Below are 18,933 nucleotides of genomic sequence, written 5' to 3' on the forward strand. Positions count from 1 at the left end.
CCAAAATAAGCTTTATTGCAAGAAAAGTGTTGTCTTACTGATACAGACCTTCAAACAAACCTTTTTTTTTTCTTACAAACATGTGATTAAAAATGTACAAAGTTTCTTTTTCTTTTCCAGATCCCCAAACTCAAAAAAAGAAAAGAAAAATCACTGAGTATAACTTGATATAATCTTTGGTCAGCACGGATATGCAACTGAAACAATCCTGGAGTCAGCATGTGCTTTGGCTATTTTCACATATGAGATTCTGTTACATGACTAGTTACAGGCACTAGCTGTCCATAAAAAGCACCATTGAGACATACACTTAACACGTAATGTAAGACATTAAAAATTAAAAAAAAAAGACTAAACTAAATGTCAACTCATCGTACAAACATCTTTCTTACAAAATAAGCTATGATAAAATGAGGCTTATGGTGTATAACTACAGTATTAATGAAACTTCTAACAAATGGGTTTCAAATACACATTTTCCTTGTCTGCGCTGCAGAATTAGTTTGCACATATGGCAGTCCTGATACAGCTCTCAGTTTTTAGTAAATGCACCATTTATTCAAGCCAGCACCAAACAGTATGACACATCACACATTCCCTTCCGAGAGAGACATCTTCTTCAGCTGCCTACAGTAATGCAAGTTTATAGAGCACCCTTTCTGAGAATGAGGTGTGGTTGCATGTGTGGTTCCTTGAGGTTATTGGAAAGAAGTACAGTACAGTTTGGTTCTGCAGTTCTAATGGTACTAAAAGCAGTCAAGGTATTTTGCTACAGTGGTTGTGCCTCTTCTTCCATTATTTGATGTGGCTGATTCAGAATACAATTCTATTGAGCTGCTGTGAAATACGATCTCTGCAGAGACTGATATTGTAATTCTTGTCTCTTAAGATGCTCTTTTTTTTTTTTTTACTTTTTTTTGAATACTCAAAGTTTCGCAAGAGCACTTTAGAATATCCAGAAGATCAGAAGATGTCCTATGGTGCTCTTTCAACTCTGATACTTTTAAAAATTACTTATGTACTCTTTGGATGACTGGCCCAAACACAAAAGGAAACATCTTTCAAATATTTTTTTTTTTTAATGAAGAAAGTACCTCTGAAGTGTTATAGCTCAAATTTATAAATCTAAAGAAAAACAAGAAAGTTTCCCTTTTTGTTTACATAATTCGTTATTTTCTCCATATATTACTGCATTAAAAATAAATAAATGTCTATATTTTTTTTTAATTAGGAACTATAGCAAAATACCCAAAGTGTTACAGACTGCTAACAGGAAAAAAACAGCTCACATTTTTGTGCCGTTTAGTGCCATATGATGACTTCTAGAACTTTAGCTTTTTAATATACTTTAAATTGAGGTTATATAAAAGATACAGTAACCATGATCACCACTGTAATCAAAGTTTTGGTCATGGCAAAGTTTAAGATACCCTCCTGCAAGGGTGGTCCTGCAGTCTCGGCAGGATGGAAAGAGGTCTTCTCCTCTTTCTTCCTCCCCCAAAAGTCAGTGACTTTCAAAGCCTTTGGAAAGAAGATATGCTCAGGTGGATAGACAGGTGAAGAGAAGCAACTCTGGATTCAGTCTGGAAGACAGCTAGTAGAGGTCTATCCACAGCCTCATTCTGAGAGCTTCCCCAAGCTCTCCTAGGAGGTAGTTGTCCTCACTGCTGTTTTCCAGCTTCTTTAGCTCCTTCTTCTTATATAGCGGAATGCTGGTGATTTCCAGTGTGTGAGATCCAGGCACTGACTTTTTCTTAACTGTGTGCAAATAACTCAGTCCATCCCTCTGATGGATTTGAAAGATGCCATCATTGTTGCCATGTGAGATGATATAGCGCACGTGGTTGGTAAGGGGCTCAATGGCTGGCATGAGTTCTAGGATGTGCTCCTTGTTGTCAAGTCTAGAGATGTTGACTCTCATCTTCAAAGGACTATCCATGTCTAGACTTTCCAGGCTAATCTGCTTGATCTGAAGTAGAGGAGGAAAGATTATTTATAGGAGGAGAGAAACGGATATTCACTTGCACTGAGAGAAGAATAATATATGATTATTGACAGTTTCTGCATTTGTCGAAGTCTAGCTGTAAATCTTAAGGTAATTAAAGTTACAGCATGAGGTCTACAGAGGCGACTCAGATTTCAGATTCTTTTCAGAATCTGTTTAACTTCATGCTTGCAAAAAGTCTGTGTAAAGAAGAGGCCTATGGTTTACTACTGCAGCAAAGACTGTATGTGAGGCACAGTCTTGTTCTTATGATCAACTTGAGTGAGGAACATTAGAGAAACACATATCACAACGCTGTATGGGAATTCACTGAAACTCCTGGTAAAACTGTTTTAATGAATCCAGGCTTCTAAAAACAAGCAGGCTCAGTATTTGGTGATAATAAAGTGATTATAACGAAAACTGAAGGAGAGAATTGCTGTGTTGTTAGCCTTCTACAGAAAGGGCTAGTATGTCATGTTGTCCAATTACGTCCTGTTTGGACCACTGAAAGGAGTGTGGAAAAAAGTCCCAGCATTGTTTTTCCGACAAATCGGTGATGTGTTGTCTTTTAATTTCAGCTTCTGTGTAGTTATGCTGCAGGTGTGAATGTGTCCAGAGGTGTTAGCTGTGAACACACTTGGGTGTGGGTGGGGGCAAGAATGAGTGCATTCCCAGGAAAGTCATCTAACAAGCAACAGCTTCTGAAAGTGCTTCTAGAAAAATATGTAGACTGTACTCTTCTTTAAGAAACCTGATAATAAGTGAGGTACCTAGCCTACGTGTCAAGGTCCTTTCATGCTTGTAAAGATAGCAAAGGATTTCTCTCTCTAAGGGAATTCCAATCACACGTGAATACATATGTGTTCTAATATGTGATGCAGTTAAAAACACATAGTGAAAACAAGGAATATTTGTGGACAGGAGCAAGTACTGTAGTGTTTTAAATCCCGCACCCCATGGATGTCATTATTAATGAGATTATTTCTTTTTTCACATAGTTTTATGGATGTGAAACCTTCCACTTTTATGGCTCAAGTAGTTCTGGTATGAGAAACTGGAAAGGTTAATGCTATAAATAAATCATAATAACAAGATATAACAATTATGAACTAGATATGAAATTAACTACACAATAGAAAAAATGCTTCTTTAAAGCATCCATGTATTTCTGTGGTGGGTTGACCACAGAATTCAAACTGTGTCTCACAACATCCTCATAGGCAAGCTCAGGAAGTGCAGGCTGGATGAATGCACAGTGAGATGGATCATGAACTGGCTGAGTGGCAGAGTTCAGAGGGTTGTGTTCAATGGTGCAGAGTCCGGTTGGAGGCCTGTAGTTAGTGGGGTTCCCCAGAGGTCAGTACTAGATCCAGTCCTGTTCAACCTGTTCATCAATGACCTGGATGAAGAGACTGAGTGCACTCTCAGCAAGTTTGCTGATGATACCAAACTGGGAGGAAGGGCTGACACACCAGAAGGCTGTGCTGCCATTCAGTGAGACCTGGACAGGCCGGAGGACGGGGCAGAGAAGAACCTGATGAAGTTCAACAAGGCAAGTGTAGGGTCCTGCAACCGGGGAGGAACAACCCCAGGCACCAGTAAAGGTTAGGGGTGGACCTGCTGGAAAGCTGCACTGCAGAGAAGGACTTGGGAGTTCTGGTCAACAACAGGTTGACCATGAGTCAGCAATGTGCCTTCTTGGCCAAGAAGGCCAATGGTATCCTGGGGTGCATTAGGAAAAGTGTGACCAGCAGGCCGAGGGAGGTTATCCTCCCCTTCTACTCTGCCTCGGTGAGGCTGCATCTGGAGTACTGTGTCCAGTTCTGGGCTCCCCAGTTTAAGAAGGACAAGGAATTACTGGAGTCCAGCAGAGGGCTACAAAGATGATTAGGGGCCTGGAGCATCTTTCTTATGAGAAAACACTGAAAGAGCTGGGTCTGTTCAGTCTGGAGAACAGAAGGCTGAGAGGGGATCTCATCAATGTTTATAAATATCTCAAGGGTGGATGTCAAGAGGATAGGACCAGACTCCTTTCAGTGGTGCCCTGTCCTGGTTTTGTTTAAAACAAGACCACTTCTCTTTTAGTGAATTTTCCTTTCAGCTAAGTTCTTCTAAGTAACTGTACTTTTCTGAATTTGGCTGCATGTTTTTCAGACACTGCTCGCTCTGGAGCTGAAAATGGTAGCAATGGTATGCAGAAGAGGCCCAGGTTTAGACTTATTGCTCTGGCAGCCAAGGTTACTGATAAATTTTGCACGTCCGGTAAGTGAGAGGGGCATATTTGCAAGGAGGGGCGGACAGAATAGGTGACTAAAATTGACCAACTAAGTATTTAATCTCATACACGTCATACACTCTATAAAAGTGGGTCTCGCTCTCTTCGAGCCTGCCTGTTGTGCCTGTGATCTGAAGCCTAGTTCCAGGCCCTGCATCCCTGAATCCAGTTCTGGCTTACTGCAGGATCCAGACCAGGACTTCCAGATACCTGTCCTGCAGCTGCCGGAGCAATGCCAGCTCTGCCACGGCCAACGCTGCACTACCGCTGGAAATTCGAGATTGGTTTTGTATATTTTGTATATTTTGTGTTATTTTCTCTATTTATTGGTAGCATTAGTAAAGCATTTTTAACTTTTCCAACTTGCAAGTCTCTCTCCCTTTTCCTCGTATTACCTTTCCTTAGTGGGGAGGGCAGGGGGTTAACAGAGAGCATCTACCATGGTTTAGTGTCACCTGGCAGTAAATGGTGACATGCCCAACAACAGGATGAGGGGCAATGGGCACAGACTGAAGCAAAGGAGGTTCCGTCTGAATATGAAGGTGCCAGAGCACTGAACAGGCTGCCCAGAGAGGTTGTGGAATCTCCTTTTCTGGAGACATTCAAAACCTGCCTGGACACATTCCTGTGCAATCTACTCTAGGTGAACCTGCTTTAGCAGGTGGGTTGGACTAGATGATCTCCAGAGGTCCTTCCAACTCCAACCATTCTCTGATTCTGTGATTCTATGAACAGATCCAATGGGGAGCAGTGGTGCGAAGTGAAACAGGACGTTTGTAGGGAGTGTGGATGTGTATGGGGAAATCAGCATTTACATTTTAAGTGCCAACACTATATCCTTTAGAGCAGAAATTACAGGCTTACTGGCTTCTTCAGAAACTTTGTCAATACAAGAACTGGCTTTGATGGCAGCATGCAAAGTAGTGTGTACTATGGCTGGACCTTCTGGATTGTTTTATGTCCTTACCATTTTAGAAAAGCTACTTGCTTCCCCTTTCTTTCAGCGTAACTTCTGTGGCTAGCACACCTTAGCGTTTTAGTTGAGGGTTTGCATTTTGCCTGTTTGCTTTACACAGCTCTTGTACTACTGAATGAAAACCTGCCCGTGTCCCCATTTCTAAATTGAGTCAGTTCCCCATTACTGCAGATTTCAAGACCAGAGCTAATTCTACAAGACAACGTCCTATCATACAGATAATGCAGATAACAAATCTTCTAATTTTTGAAAAAAGTTATCTAAAAGGTGTAAATAATAGGCCTGTCCTTTTATGAGTATCTCATAACTTGTTTTTACAATCCCACAAAATGAAGTTAGAAGAAACTTGTGTGAATTGTAATTCTCTAGTACCTTCAGCAATTCTGCAAATATTGGACTTAAGTGTATCAGCTGGGTAATGGACAAGAGTCCCGCACAATTGTCAGAGACTGTGGAACAGACACTTAGACTAAAATGATCTGCAAGAAGATCTATTTAGCTGTTCCAGACCATAAAATGCTGTCTAGTCTCCTCATGACAGCAGGACAGATGGCAGATAAGACCAGTTTCCTAGCTTTCTGTAGTCATAAGAAAGTTATTTCGCTAAATATATTTTGAGAAACTAGACCATGCCTTGCACTCCAAAGGATTCTTTACAAGCTTTAAGACTTCATGCATTCATAGTTGTTGATATCTTTCTGGTTGTCACGTCATTCCTGCCAATAGGACCCAAGTGTGAAAACCACTGAGGCAGGGGAAGAAATATTTTTGCCATTGAATCTGGCCTGTTAAAAAGTTTCCTCCGTTTACTGACAATGTGGGGTCTGGTATCTCTGAAAATACTTCAAAATACATCATAGTGCTATCCTGGTACGTACAATGTCATTAGCACTTCTCTTCTTCCTGTTGTCTTTTTTGGAATATCCATTGATTTTGCACTCGTAACATGCTTCAGGGGACAAAGCATTCTCTTCATCAGCATCTCCATCCAGTGGTAGGTACTGGCCTTTGTTGAATCCCATCCCTGAGACACAGTGGCTGTTGAATAAAAACATCTGTTTTAGTTACTTTTTGCAGTTTTATGAACTGTCCTGTTAAATGGAAATTGAGTGTATGTAATCTGTAACACAGTGTCTTTGTCCTCTTCCTTTCCCTTCCTCAGCAGGAGGTCTTCGCATTAATTTTCTTCACAGTAGTATGGCATACTGAATGAAATACAACTGTTGGCTGAAGGCCTGTAGGCTTTTCTCATTTTCATGTACAAGTTTTACAAAGACACAAAAATCAGCCTGCCATGAACTCTGGAACTAAATAATTTAGCCATTGTTGTGTACCAGAAAAATGTTATTTTGTGTTTAATGTTCTGGGTTGATCAGTGTGTCTAAAAACTCTTAATTATGTCAGTACAGATGGCACCTATCCTTATACACTAACAGTCCTCATTAAGCAGGTTTGTGAAGTAGTTCTTGTGCTGATACTGGGTGAGAAAGCAGAACTAATTGTTTAATGTCACTTATATACTGGATTTAAAATGAAGTGTCATGCTGCATGTACAGACATGTCTTCTTTTCCAGCTTAGGGATATTTTGCGCAAAGGGAGCAGAAAGGTGACTTAGTAGCCTGTTCTTCATTTGCACTTCTGCTCTTCAGTCTGGCTATGGTGTAGCATTTTATGACTTTCTGAATGTGTCTTGGTTGAATGACTGTGTGGAGATACTCACCCTTGTCCAACTCGGTAATAGCCAGGTGGACAGCCACAAAGATAACCTCCTTCAGTGTTGGAGCAACCATAATTGCAGGGGTTCTTGGTGGAAGAACACTCATTCACGTCATGGCATGCACTGGAGAACTGGTCATAAGAAAATCCAGATGGGCAGGCACACTTGTAACTTCCAAGTGTGTTGTAGCAAGAAGCAGAGCCACATGTGTTAGGATTGGAGCATTCGTTTTCATCTAGTATGTAAACAAAAATATATTGATATCTTCTAATCTGATAGACACGTGACAAGCATGATGTAGCTAACAAATCAGAATATCTGCAAGTCCCAGGGCTCTGCTACATCCTTAACCTCATTACCCCATAGAGACTTGGTCTCTGGAGAAAAAGTACATTGACAAAGGTCCCAAATGCATACAGCTGGGCTATAAAAGTATTTTAGGATACTGTTACTGTTCACCTTATATTGACTGAATGCTCCCCCAGCCGTCAAAGTATGGCTCCTGTTTTGCTTAGGGGTCATCTTTCCCCTGGCAGAGTACCCTCCTACCATATAAGGTCCACAGAGGAGAAATAACCTGGAACTTCAGTCATACTGCCACCATGATAGTGCTCCTGGCCACCTAGCGATGGGGAGAAGTTAGCACATACTTGTGGTGGAAACCTGCAGGCTCTGCAAGGGGAAAGACAATCTAAATAGCCAACGAAAATGGAAGATGTATTGTCTTCACCTTGTGGGTGCTGAATTAAGGTACAGGAAGATGACTCCTCTAGTCAGTGTGACTGATTTGCTCCAGGGTATATTGTGAAAATGAGTAACAAAACTAGCTTGTTGTATGGAAGATCATGCTTTTGATAGTTGGCATGTGTTGTCTATTTTATTTCTCTTAGCAAGGTACTGTTTTCCTGTAGGTGTTTTCCTTTCCAATACCATTAGCGCATGCTTTACCATTCTTGCCTGCAGTTACTAGGAGACACATCCTTTTGAGGACTATCTATAATACTCAGAGACTGTAGCTGGTTTGGAGGTTTGTGAGAGTTGTTTGTTGTGTATTTCTGCCAGTCTCACTCCAGTTCTTTGCTTTCTTTGCTGTAGAGCAGTATTAAGTAAGGAGCGATGATGGTGGCTGGGACTTCTGAAAAACTGCCGGTGTGCTACTTAATGTAAAATGGATGTAATAAACTAATTTATATGTCTAGGATCAGGACAGTAAGACCAGCCTATAAGAAATGTATGGCAATGCTCGCAGCCATCCTCTGATTACAACACCATTGACAGAAAACCATGAAAGCAAACCTGAAAAGGTAAATATGTTGCTATGGTGCTTTGTGAACAGTACAGGATGGGGTTATTTGGGTGTGTGTTGCATTTTATTAAAAGAAAAGTTCCCACATTGAGATAAATCTACAATAAAACTAGTGAGCTGATATTTTTTCTTCTTGTTTACTATAGATACTATTCTGTAGTGTTCTCAAATTGCTAGTGATGGTGATTCTTACACTTTTTTTTTTTTTCTCCAGCAGTGGTATTTACATTGATGCTTTCGGGAATTCAATAAACATCTTTCTACCTTTCTAAGAAGGGGATTTTTCCAAGGAGAAGGGAGTCAGAATTTAGGCCTTACTAGGAAAACTCGTTGTCACACCATTAATTTATGTTGGGAATATTAAGTGTATGGAAGGAGTATGGAAGGAGGGGGTGAGAGTTAAAAAAACTTTGTGTTTGCATATCGTCTGACCTGCCCATTCTTGTCCTTGCCTGGCAGTTGTCACTATAAATACTATGACATTTTTTTGTTTAAGTATATTCTGTGCTGTTTGTTTCCTTACCAACACATTGATTCCACTGGTAATGCTGAATATATCCTTGTGGGCATCCGCATCTGTATCCACCCAGGATATTTTGACAGCCATGCTGGCACCTGTGGTTTCCATCACATTCATCCACATCTTTGCAATCAGGAGAGAAGCAGAACATGAAAGAACACACAATTATACACATTGCAAATACATTACTCACTTTGATCATTATCATTGAAACACCAGTATTTCTGACAGAGGTGTACTGCTGTAAGATGGAAGCACCATTCAGGCTGGTCTTTTGGAAAGCCTGAAAGTAAATTAATGTAGTGTTCTTTCTATCTAACAATAACCTGATTTGAACTTTTGAGCCTTTATTTTACTCAAATTTGGAGAAAAAACACTATTCCTGGTAATCCCACATGATATTTCTTTGGTGTCATGTCTAGAATCTGAATGTTTTTTAATTTCAGTTTTCAAAACAACTATCTAGGACTAAGCTTTCAGTTTCCTGGGACATACTGAAGCGTTTGAATATGAGGAATAGATACTGAACTTGGATGTAAGTGCTTACCTTTGCAATTAAAAAGAAAAAGCTACCTAAAAAGTCTCTGAGCTATGTGTAAATAAAGGAGAAAGACACAAAAAACCCCCAAAATGTAAAAACTCAGTCATCTGAAATTGTATCTGCTGTAAGAAAGAAGTAGATTGGAAGCAGCCTAATGTGTCAAGTACAGTATGCAATTCTAGTAGAAAATTAAAAAATCACACATGCTATCACAGGTCCTAAGTTACACTCTAGTTGTCCATACTTTGAAACAAATTTAATGGAATTGTGATGTCCCAAAGCCTGAGGTGCAGAAAACCACGATACCCAGAACTGAAAGCTGTCACTTTATTGGTGATGGCATATACGGCTGTTCTCAGATGCCAGTTGTGTACGTATCTTGTGAATGCTTTGATATGTATAATGTAGTGATTTGTTTCATACGTACTGGGTAAAGTACACAATAAGGATTTATCTACTTTATGAGAACAAAGTAATCTGCAGAAGACAATGCTTTCTGAAAGTTCTGCCTGCATATATTCTACACTTTTACACTAGAAATAGGCTTTAAATGTCAATTCCTGTTTTAAGTGCTGTATCAAGGCAGCTGACATTTTGAGATGTCATAGATTTGTGGACGTATACCTCTGCATTTCTAATTTTCAGCAGTCAGATGGCCTAGTATTGCTTTTTAGTTTCTTCTTTGCCCAATATCTAAGGCCCACTGAAGTGTCTGGAGCTCTCAGATAGGGATTTCCTGACTGAGGCTCACTTTTGGGCCAAAAGAGAGAGATGAAGCTTAACAATATAATTTGTATTTAACTGTGGTGAATTACTCTTCTGAATGTGTATCTCTATGGTAGAAGATTTAAAGTACAGAATTTAGAATCTAATCTTAGATACCTTCAGGTGGATGATTACAATTTGGTGAAACAAAAATTGTAGAGAGATTCTGTTTAGACTGTATGAAAATCAACAAGAAAAAACAACTAGAGTTTTAGATGCATAAACCAAAGTGAAGTTGAAATGGCAGCCTGGAAACAGCCATTCAAGAGTTCAGCTAAAAAGTCACTTTTTATTCTAATTTGTGTAAAAATTACTTAGGCAGTATGTTCTTATATACAATTATGCTTAAAATTACTCAAATACATTCCTATTTCTGTTTAGAATTTCCTTTTACTATAGCTGGTGCTCCGTTTTATGTCTTTGACATCACAGGATTTACTAGACACAGAAGTACAGATCCGCACCATAAAAAAATTTGACCTTCGCTAATTACCTTCACAGTTTAATCCAGTCGAATCCAGAGAAAATCCCCTTTGACATTCACAGGTAAAACTTCCAGGGGTATTTTGGCAAATTCCTTTTGATCCACAAAGCAATGGCTGAGAACCACATTCATTGTTATCTTAAAAAAACAGAGAGAGAAGGTGGTTGGTATATCTTGTGGCGGGATTTTAGCCCATGTTCATGTAACACTTTTTAAAAGGTTGAAATCCACAGAGGTGCAACAGTTTATTTTGAAAATGAAGCTTTTCATATTTAAATGTCAGGTGACCTGATGACTCATGCAGAACTATGAGTAATTAATAAATTGGAAGTGCAAGTTGTAACTCAGTTATGGGTGAAAAACCCAGGTATGTAATTGCTGACAGTGGAAAAATGCTGCATTTCTGTACTAGCTGCACTAAAATAGTTTCAGGTAGCAAGACTCATACATATGCTTAAGGTCTAAAGACATCTGTATCTATTAAAAAAGAAAAGGCAGTCTGTTTTTGTTTAACTACATTTAAAATCAGATTTCAATACTTCACCCCTTTGTCTCCATGTGGTTATACTTAGAATATAATAATGTATTAAATATGTACAACTGTTTACTAAGCAAGAAAATAAAAATGGTGGATAGATTGATTTTTCTTTAGCTATAATTGTTGCTTTTCAATATCTGTTTTCTAGACTGATGACATTATTGCTCTGTATTACTACAGTTTATATAGATTAAAAAAAAGAGAATTGAGAATGCTGTTCTTACAGAAAAACTGATGCAAGAAAGCCAGTGTTTTTCTTACCAATACAAGCTGTGTGATGTTGTGTAAAACCAGGTGGACATTTGCATGTGAAGCCTCCAAGTGTGTTGACACAAAGAAACTGACAATTATGTTGTTTTGTTTGACATTCATCAAGATCTGAAAGTAAGAGAAGTTGTTGTCTTAAGAAAAGTCAACAAAAAAGAGGTGCATTTAGTTTAACTTGACAAAAATATCACACTTCAAAACTATTTCCTTTGAAGTCAAGATACAACAAAATTAAAAGTTACTGTGTATAACTTTCTTTACCTTTACATGTCTTTCCATCTTCTTGAAGGATGTAGCCCCGAGGACACGAGCACTGATAGCTTCCTTCGGAGTTCTTGCAGATAAAATTGCATGGTTTAGGAGACTGAGTGCACTCATCAAGATCTAAACAGAGAAAAGTGTCTGTTTTACTGATTTGTTTGTCTTTGAAGGGTGTTTTCTAAACAGCACTATTTAAGAGAAAAATGTTTCTAGAAAAAGTCCCCCATTTATAGTTGTTCAGAGTTCCTACTTCTTTTTCGATGGATGTGTTGCTGCGGAGTTTCTAGGAGGTTACCACTACAGTGACAAACTCAGTGTCTTGAAATAGTAATATATAGTGGCATTAATATTTTCATCTAAGGACTAAGTATTTATTTTTGGGCATACTATGATGTACTTATATACAGCTGAAACGTATTTCAGTGCTCGTTCTGCTGCAGGAATATTGCCAGTACAGGTTGTTTCTCAGTTTCCCCAAATGAAATAGAAAAATAGAAGTGTGTATTAAGAAAAAAAGACAGAAAAGTGCTAAAAAGAGATAAAGAGAAAAAACCACTTTGATACAAAGCTTTACACAGGTTGATATGTTGTTATGTACCAACTCAAAACATAACTGAGGATTAAGATCCTGAATCTTACCGATACAAGATGTACCGCTTATATCAGTGGTGTAGCCAACTTTACAAAAGCATCGGAAGGAGCCCATAGTGTTAATACACTGTCCATTTCTACACAGATTTGGCATGACCTTACATTCATCAATATCTGTACAGAAAATATTAAATATGTCATATTTCAGTTTTAAGTGAGATATTTTTCTTCTCTTCCGTTTTTGCACAGTTCCTTGTCATCATGCTTCTGATGGAAACTTTACCCTTTCCTTCTCTTTAAAAACAGAATCTGAATTCCAAGTAAAAAATCCTTCAAACTTTTACTATTATTATTATTATTAATAATAATGATAATTATAACGATAATGATAATAATAATATAAAAAACTTCCTGCTATTTCGTTGGGTAATCAGGTTGCAGTTTTGCTGACAAAACATAAATCCCATAGAAGTGAATTTTCTTGTTACTAGTGAAATGATGTCAAAATTTTTTCACCATTATTTAAAAAGAAATGTTAGCTTCTGCTACTTGTGTGGAAATACTAATAGCAATTGCAAAGCATTAAGTGATACCGTTGTTAGAACAATTGTTATTATGCAACTTTTCAGCATACAAAACCTTTCAAAAAATTTTTAGGTTTGAGTTACTGGTTGGTACCTCCTGTTTTAGATCCCAACCCTGAAATTCTGCACAGCTGCGAGTATTCTGGTTGCAGCGACTGTTAAAAGATGTTTTTAATTTCTGGTCTCTCAGCAACATTTGAAAAATCAAACTCTTATTTTGCAGGAAATTCTTCAAAGGAACTTCAAAGACAATTTTCCCCTTTTCTGCCTCTTTTCATCCCTGCAAATACCTCTTCCATCTGTAGTATAGCCTGGTCCATGTGGACACAGTTTCTTATACTGGGTGGTTCCAGGCAGTGGACAGAGCTCACACTGGTTACCCCAGCCCCGGCCTCCATCACAGCAGCATTCAGATTTAGTGACAAGATTCCGGCTGCTTGAAGCCATCTGGCACATTGTCTGTAAAACTTCAGCAAAGCAAAACCCTTGGCGATTATCTGTTAGGAAGAAGTAGGGAGATCAAGAAAGAGCAGGAGATAAGCATCTGATCCGGCTCTCTGTCAACACATGCAAGGACTAGAAGATTATTAAGCCACCAGTCTGTGAAGTCTATTTTGATTTAGTCTTTCAGATTTCTTGTGTCTTCTGATAATGTGCTACCATTCCAAGTGTATTCCAAATATTCCTGATTTCAGTACCTGCACGAGCTGGATAGGAGTTTACCTCTAGGAACGTTGCGCCCTGGGGCATATCTGGTGAGCTTGCCTGATAGTAAAACAGGCTGCAGGCCAAACTGAGTTTCCACTTAAGCTGCCTATGTTTGGCTAGCATTTGAACAGTTTACTTGGAGTGGGGTTAGAAGTTTGTTTTGTTTGTTTGTTTTACTAACCAAAATAGCATGTTGGTCATCTGTAATTATCCTGATGTGGTTTAAATGACAAAACTGTTACTACTTGAAAGTGTACTTTTTCAATGGCACTCCTAGTTTGTGTTGGGGGAAAAAAAAATTATATGGCCTTACTGTTGATCTGTTTCTTTCTAATGCTATTTCACTTAATCTTTGAACCTTTGCTTTAATACCTGTCAATTGTGAAAGAGGAGCAAAACCTCACCATCATTAAACTCCTACAAGTTTCCTTCAAACAGGCAGCTGAGGAGAGCAGAGATCCCACCTTCCAGTGCTAGTGGGAACTTTGAATTTTGCAGAAATTATATCTTCTAAATAGGCTATGTCACCTGTCTTGTTTTGTTAATTAAAATGGAGACACTGTCAACTATGGTCTGACAGATGCTTATGTTTTTGAATGAAAGATTTTTTTTTTTTTCTCTTAAAGTTAAAACTCTTCAGATCCCTCAGAATGTGCATACATATCAACACTCAGTTGACCTTCTCTTTTACAAGTATGAGGAGTAGAATCTGTACATTTTTTGCATGCATTAAGTAAAATGCGAACTTTAGCTTTAGGCAAAACTTACTTTGGGTGCCTGGTAACTTAACTGTTTACGCGAAATAAAGCTGTCCTCACTTAATGTGTCTGTTGTGTGATCTGGCAGGTTTGCTGCAGTAATTTGCAAGACTCAGCAGATTTCTGTTCTCCTACATAAGTACATTGTGCAGGTCTTTATGGACACTGTGACTTGAAGAACATATAATGCTTTGTCCCCAGTTTGAGATATGGAATAAATTTTAATGTTAACAGAATACAAATGCTTGCACAATATATTTAAAATAATGTAATCTAACACTTTTTTTGTGCTTTAATTCTGAAGAAATGCTTTGTTTCTGCCAGACTCATTTTTGTCATAATTTTTGACCCAGAAAATCCTAAAGGAAAACCAGTAATGAACAAACTAACCCAAAGCATAGTTTTCAGAAAATAATAAGAAAACCATATATTAAATATAAAAAAGTAATAATGACCTTCACACAGGGTATTTCCTTGGCATTAATGACTGGCTGGGGTTAACAGACTGTGGCATCTTCTTCCCATCTGGTCTTAATCTTTAGGAAATACCCTGCACTTCCAATGTTATGGCTTTGCTATGAAGTCAGCACACTATTGATGGCAATTTGCAGGGAATTGGTTTTATAGTACTTAACATAAGATAACATAAAAGTATTTTTTACGCAAGAATACTAATAAATACTCATACCATTTCAGTATTGTAAAACACTTTGAAGCATCTACACTTGAATGCTTATAATGAAAAAGCAAGGTTTTGCATCTGTTTGATTTCTAAAAAGGGAACAATAATTTTATAATGCAAATGACAAGTATGAACGTATTGAAAAGGAAATACAGGTTGATGAACGTAAAACCCTTCATCAGCATTTAATGTGCAGGCCTGCCTCAAAACTTTTTAATATATCTTGCAATTTTTTTTGTGAAATCCTAGTATTTTGTATCCATAATCACTGAACTAAAGGCACAGAAAATTCAGAAGCCTACTTGCAGTATCGTGGTGCTTAAGATCATGTTGCGAATATGTAAACCCTTCATTTTGCTCTGCATTCCAGTTTTTGATCTATCTAAGGTAACTAAATTCTGCTGCTTCTTTAAAAAAATTGTCTGGATAGCGTTGCTCAGCACCACATTTAATGTCCTTTGCGATTTAGATACTTCTAGGTGAGGCCCCTGATTGCTAGGCTTAGCTGACATTTTCAAGATGCTCCTCATTCCTATCATTATTTAATATCATTCTTTAACTAATAAGGATTGTTATTTAAGTTCTGTAGCTATGATAGCTGTTAGGTACTCAGAAGCCTCATTTACACTCCACAGCCTTTGTACTTTAATGTAAGATAAAGTGTATACAAAAGAAGTATTTACCAAGACACTCAATGCCTGATGGACTTGACAGGAATCCTTCATTACATTCACATCGGTAGCTCCCAATAACATTCATGCAACGACCGTTTTCACAGATCCCTGGCTTGGTATGGCATTCATTTTCATCTTTACAAAAATGTAACAAAAAAAATAAATAAATTGTTACAAGAAAATATTTCAGCCTCATAGAATAAATGAATTGTTCTGCATAATTTTTGCAAAATATTTGCAAGAATTGGAATATCGACAACTGATTAAGCCTGGAAAACTCTCCTAATAACACTATCTTATTCCATTCCTTATGCACTGCATCCTAAGATGAAAGCTTTAGTGCTTGTGTATACTTTGCTGCCTGTAACAGAAAACACTTGCAGCAGAGAAACTTCTAGTACTTACTCTTATCTGGCAAGTAGCATTTAAATAAAATTGGAATACATGCAAGATTTGAGTAACAAATTTTCACTTCATAATTTTTAAGAGCCTCTGAATACATTTGACCTCTTCTGCAACCAGTCACATTTTAGTCCACACATAATTTCCCTGAAACGGTTTACAATTTTAGTGTATTTTGTTCCATAGCTAATTGCAAAGATACCCTAAGCAATTATACATCTTTATAGATGCTTAAAGTAAAAACTCAGAAAAGCCTCAGGTGATTTAAAGGCAGCATGACATGGCAAAAAAGGCAGAGTTCTTGTTAATACAGATTATTTCCCCTGAAAAAAATCATAAAGATTTGTCAAGGAGAGTCACTGACTTGCTGAAGGAGCACTGTTTTAAAATATTTTCCTTTAAAGCATTCACGGAGATGGATTTTTGTTTTCCCTTTGAGCCAATGACACCCTCAGCTACTTCTGCCCAGAGATGAAAAAACAAACGAAGACCATTCCGAAGTTATGTACCAGAAGAAAGTATGCTAGATATGTAGCCATCATTTCCGCCTCAAGTAATTGAGAAAATGATGGAGGAAAGCTGTTTGCTTACTTACAGGATAGAGAATTATTTTGAAATATGGCAGTTTCCACATCTTTTGCTCTTCATGGCTTTTTTAATGCTGTTTCAGAATCTTACAGTTTTAATTCCTTAAGGAACTGTCACACTATTTCTAAACAGTATTAATGCTAAAGGAAATGTAACATTTTATTTATAATAATTTTGCTTCCTACTCATCAAATGAGGTCTCTTTTCTTTGGCCACTTTAGTTTTTAAATCTAACAAGTGTCTGAAAAACTTCCTGATTTTGTTGTACAAAACAAGAAACAAAACCAGTTTTTCTTTTGAAAAATGTATTAGTTATTTAGAACTACTTTCAGATAAGGCTCAAGCCTTGAAACAAAAAAGAAAGTTTAAGATGTTGGGCATCATTAGCTATCCTAAGTATCCTTTATGAATTACTATTTCCTAGTTTACTGTATACATATACAGAGAATATTTCATTTGTTTGCTCGTTTGTATTTCAGTAACATCTTCTTGCCTTTCTAAGCTTTACCTGTGCAGCCTTCTCTGTCAGGTCTCCGGGTCATTCCAGGAGGACAAATGCACATGAAGGTACCAATCAAATTTTTGCACATCATGCCTCTTGATTTGCAGTCATGGAGACCTTCAGCACACTCATCTAGGTCTGGAAAAAAGACATATTTTCTGTTTGAACTTCTTTACAGTAGCTTCATTTACTGAACACCACTAGCACTTTCTCAAGAAAAAGGACATACAGACTTCCCTAACTACAAGCACTGAAGAAAAATCTGAGACCTACGCTTAATTACAGTTGTTTTAATCTTTGTGAGCTGTATCATCTTGTCACGTTAAAGATGAAGTTCATCATTGTGACCTTCTTGGCTTTACAATCCCCTTCAGGAGTGTTCTGGTTTTGGCTGGGACAGTTAATTTTCTTCATAGTAGCTAGTACGGGGGCTATGTTTTGGATTTGTGCTGGAAGCAGAGTTGATAACACAAGGATGTTTGAGTTACTGCTGAGCAGCGCTTACACAGAGCCAAGGACTTTTCTGCTCCTCACCCCACCCCACCAGCAAGGAGGCTGGGGTACACAGGAAGCTGGGAGGGGACACAGCTGAGACAGCTGACCCCAACTGACCAAAGGGATATTCCAAACCATAAGATGTTGTGCTCAGCACATAAAGCAGGGGGAAGATAGAAAGGGGGGATATTTGGAGTTATGGTGTTCATCTTCCCAAGTAACTGTTACACATGATGGAGTCCAGCTTTCCTGGAGATGGTTGAACACCTGCCTGCCCATGGGGAGTGGAGAATGAATTCCTTGTTTTGCGTTGCTTTTGTGTGCAGCTTTTGCTTTACTTATTAAATTGTCTTTATCTCAACCCACGAATGTTCTTACTTTTACCTTTCCAATGCTCTGCCCTACCCCACCAGGAAGGAGTAAGTGAGAGGCTGTGTGGTGCTTAGCTGCCAGCTGGGGTTAAACCACTACAAAGAGGTATTATTGTTAAAAAAACCACTAGATATTGGTCTGACAAGAGTTCTGAAAGAGTAAATAAACATCTGCTGCGCTGTTTGCTACATTCCACTGAGAGGATGAATGCAAGGTGCATAGAAATATTTGGATTATGCTTTGGCCAGTACAGTGTGATGGAAGTTGTGGTCAAGTTCATAAGTCAGTCATTACCTTTGCACATCTTTTGGTCTTCTCTTAGTTCATAGCCAACTGGACATGTGCATTCATAAAAACCATAAGTGTTGATACAACGAAAAGCACACAGCAAGGGATTCTGAGCACACTCATTTATATCTGAACAGAAAGGAACAAAATAGAACTAAATTTTAAAACAATCACCTAGGAAGTCTTCTTATACCTGTGCTTCTCTTGTCAGCTAAAAAGTATCAGATATGTAATAGTTACAACCAGAACCTTCTGGATGTTTGGTTTTCAGTAGCCAGAGAAAACTGAACAAAGCTCTGCTTAGAAAATAATTGCATAATAACTATGGAACTACTTAAGCTTAGAATGAAAAGTTGCGACAGGCCTATTTCAGATTTTTATTCTATGATAATTTTTAAATGTATTTTTGTGTTTGTGTGTGTGATGAGAGATGTCAGCTTTTTTTTCCAACTCTACAAAAAATGAATTCTTGCTTCAGAAAGCAAACTAATTATGATTCATAAAATACAACACCTGTGAGTAAGAAGTATCCTGATCAGCATTCAATGAGAACAGAATGGTTGTACACAAATCCTACACTGTGAAAAATAAGAGGTACTTAATGAAACTAACAGAGGATTAGTTTAAAACAGATGAAAAAAAAATTCTCTA

The 18,933-nt window shown here is 38.0% G+C and overlaps 1 protein-coding gene across 3 annotated transcripts in view; it reads right to left on the minus strand.

The window, feature by feature from the left end:
- Positions 1–1,290: 1,290 nt before the first annotated feature.
- FBN2 (fibrillin 2) overlaps positions 1,291–18,933 on the minus strand; it is a 169,658-nt gene continuing 152,015 nt past the window's right edge. Inside the window, exons 54-66 of one of the 3 annotated variants that reach the window (XM_065657770.1) lie at positions 18,289–18,411; positions 17,134–17,265; positions 15,645–15,770; positions 13,104–13,310; positions 12,278–12,403; positions 11,639–11,761; positions 11,372–11,488; positions 10,582–10,710; positions 8,786–8,905; positions 6,960–7,191; positions 6,117–6,276; positions 3,542–3,553; positions 1,291–1,969 (exon numbers count right to left, since the gene is read on the minus strand). In XM_065657770.1, the coding sequence (XP_065513842.1) occupies positions 1,595–1,969; positions 3,542–3,553; positions 6,117–6,276; positions 6,960–7,191; positions 8,786–8,905; positions 10,582–10,710; positions 11,372–11,488; positions 11,639–11,761; positions 12,278–12,403; positions 13,104–13,310; positions 15,645–15,770; positions 17,134–17,265; positions 18,289–18,411 (1,982 nt within the window). In that variant the 3' untranslated portion in view covers positions 1,291–1,594. The remainder of the gene's footprint in view (positions 1,970–3,541; positions 3,554–6,116; positions 6,277–6,959; positions 7,192–8,785; positions 8,906–10,581; positions 10,711–11,371; positions 11,489–11,638; positions 11,762–12,277; positions 12,404–13,103; positions 13,311–15,644; positions 15,771–17,133; positions 17,266–18,288; positions 18,412–18,933) is intronic. The other 2 variants (XM_065657769.1, XM_065657768.1) reach the window with 2 other exon arrangements.

Source organism: Caloenas nicobarica, chromosome Z, assembly GCF_036013445.1.
Source record: "Caloenas nicobarica isolate bCalNic1 chromosome Z, bCalNic1.hap1, whole genome shotgun sequence".
NCBI lineage: Eukaryota > Metazoa > Chordata > Aves > Columbiformes > Columbidae > Caloenas > Caloenas nicobarica.